Source organism: Nyctibius grandis, chromosome 17 (genome assembly GCF_013368605.1).
Source record: "Nyctibius grandis isolate bNycGra1 chromosome 17, bNycGra1.pri, whole genome shotgun sequence".
In the NCBI taxonomy this organism is placed as follows: domain Eukaryota; kingdom Metazoa; phylum Chordata; class Aves; order Nyctibiiformes; family Nyctibiidae; genus Nyctibius; species Nyctibius grandis.
This window is the reverse complement of record NC_090674.1, coordinates 4,769,814-4,771,447: the sequence shown is the minus strand read 5'-3', so window position 1 is coordinate 4,771,447 and position 1,634 is coordinate 4,769,814. Positions and strand designations below refer to the sequence as shown.

General features: G+C 66.1%; 1 protein-coding gene across 1 annotated transcript; it reads left to right on the top strand.

Annotated features, from left to right (window-relative positions):
* Positions 1-287: 287 nt before the first annotated feature.
* On the top strand, positions 288-995 carry LOC137671498 (forkhead box protein L2-like). Its single transcript, XM_068415094.1, has one exon. It carries the CDS (start codon positions 288-290, stop codon positions 993-995), a length of 708 nt encoding a protein of 235 aa, XP_068271195.1.
* The last annotated feature ends 639 nt before the right edge of the window (positions 996-1,634 follow it).

Below are 1,634 nucleotides of genomic sequence, written 5' to 3'. Positions count from 1 at the left end.
TTTACTGCAGGTACTTCCCCTTGCCCTGAGCTCCGCTCCCGGTCGTGCCAGGAGCCGGCGGGCCGCTCCCCTCCCCGCAATCCCCTCCCGCCGCCGCCGCCGTGGGGCCCGGCGGGTGTCCCGGGGCCGCCTTTGACCCGCTCCTCGCTATTTGGGTTTGCGAAGCCAAAGCGACGTCCTGACCCGCCCGCGACCCCAAACAGCCCGGGGAGGGGGAACGGGGGGGGTGGACAGAGGGTTTAGAGGGGCAGCGGCGGGGCCGGGAGCGCAGCGGGGAGCGCGGGGCCATGGGGGAAGCGGAGCCCGGAGAGCGGCGGGCGGCGGCGGCGGGCAGCCCGGTCGCGGCGGAGGGGCTGCAGAAGCCGCCCTACTCCTACGTGGCGTTGATCGCCATGGCCATCCGGGCCAGCCCCGAGCAGCGGCTGCCCCTCAGCGGCATCTACGCCTACATCGCGGGGCGCTTCCCCTACTACCGCGGCGGCGCCAAGGGCTGGCAGAACAGCGTCCGCCACAACCTCAGCCTCAACCCCTGCTTCCGCCGCCTGCCCCGCCGCCCCGGGCCCGCCGCCTCCCGCCGCGGCGGCGACTGGGCGCTGGACCCCGCCTTCCAGGACATGTTCCCGGGGGGCGACTACCGCCGCCGCCGCCGCCCGCGCCGCCCCCCGCCGCCGCCGCCGCCCGCCGCCGCCGCCGCGCCGCCCCCCGCCGCCGCCGCCGTTCCTTGGCCGCTGCCGCTGCCTCCGCCGCCGCTTCCCGGCGGCCCCGCCGGCTGCCCGCACGGTCACTGCGCGGCGCTGGCGCTGCCGCTGCCCCGGGGCTGCCGCTGCCCCGAGGTGCCCGGCTGGGGCCCGCCCGCCTTCCTGGGGTCGCCGCCGGGGCTGCCCGCCTGGCCGCTCGCCGGTGGTGCCGGGGCGAGGGCGGCTCTGCGCCCGGCCGAGCTGGACCTCGGGGTAACCTGCGACCTGGGGGCGAAGCTGTCCTCCTCCTTTAAATGAGTCCCCGGCGTGGGATGCGCTGCCGGGGCACGGGCGATGTGCTGCTCGGCAGAGCTTGAGTCGGCTTCGTGCTGCGGGTTTCGGGGTGCTCTTGCAGCTCGACTGAATTTCGGAGAAAGTGACTTAAAAACGCTCAGCTCTTGGAAATGCCTGAAGGAAGATTGGTCTGAGAAGTTCCCGTTGCAGGGACTAAGATGTGCCACCTTGTTTGTCTCCTCTGTGCTGTGAGGAGTGTGAGTTGTGCTTCTGTTCTGCTTTATCAGTCTGGATTTGGGGACTGGGGGGGGGGGGGGGGGGGGGGGGTATGATTTTGTTGTTTGAACCTTCAGGCAAGCCTGAAAGGGAACTGCAGAACTTGGGCGAGCTAATCAGTTATCTTGTGTCTTCTTGAATCTGAAAGTACATGAAGAGTACTGTAGATGCTAGTCCTTGCAAAAGTGCAACTTGGTTTATGCAGGGAAATTGGTTTTTCAAGTGTCCTTAAACTCGTTTTGGAACTTGTCTTTCAAGGTTTATGAAAAAGCAATATATGTATTTTCCTTTTGGGGGAAAACAACCAAAACAACAGAACACAAAACACAAAGATTTTTGGAGTAATACTGGGACTCTTGTGGTTTTGTATTTAAAGTGAACCTATAT

Excerpts from the sequence above, each read along its gene's own strand:
- LOC137671498 (XM_068415094.1), top strand. The coding sequence starts at position 288 with ATGGGGGAAGCGGAGCCCGGAGAGCGGCGGGCGGCGGCGGCGGGCAGC.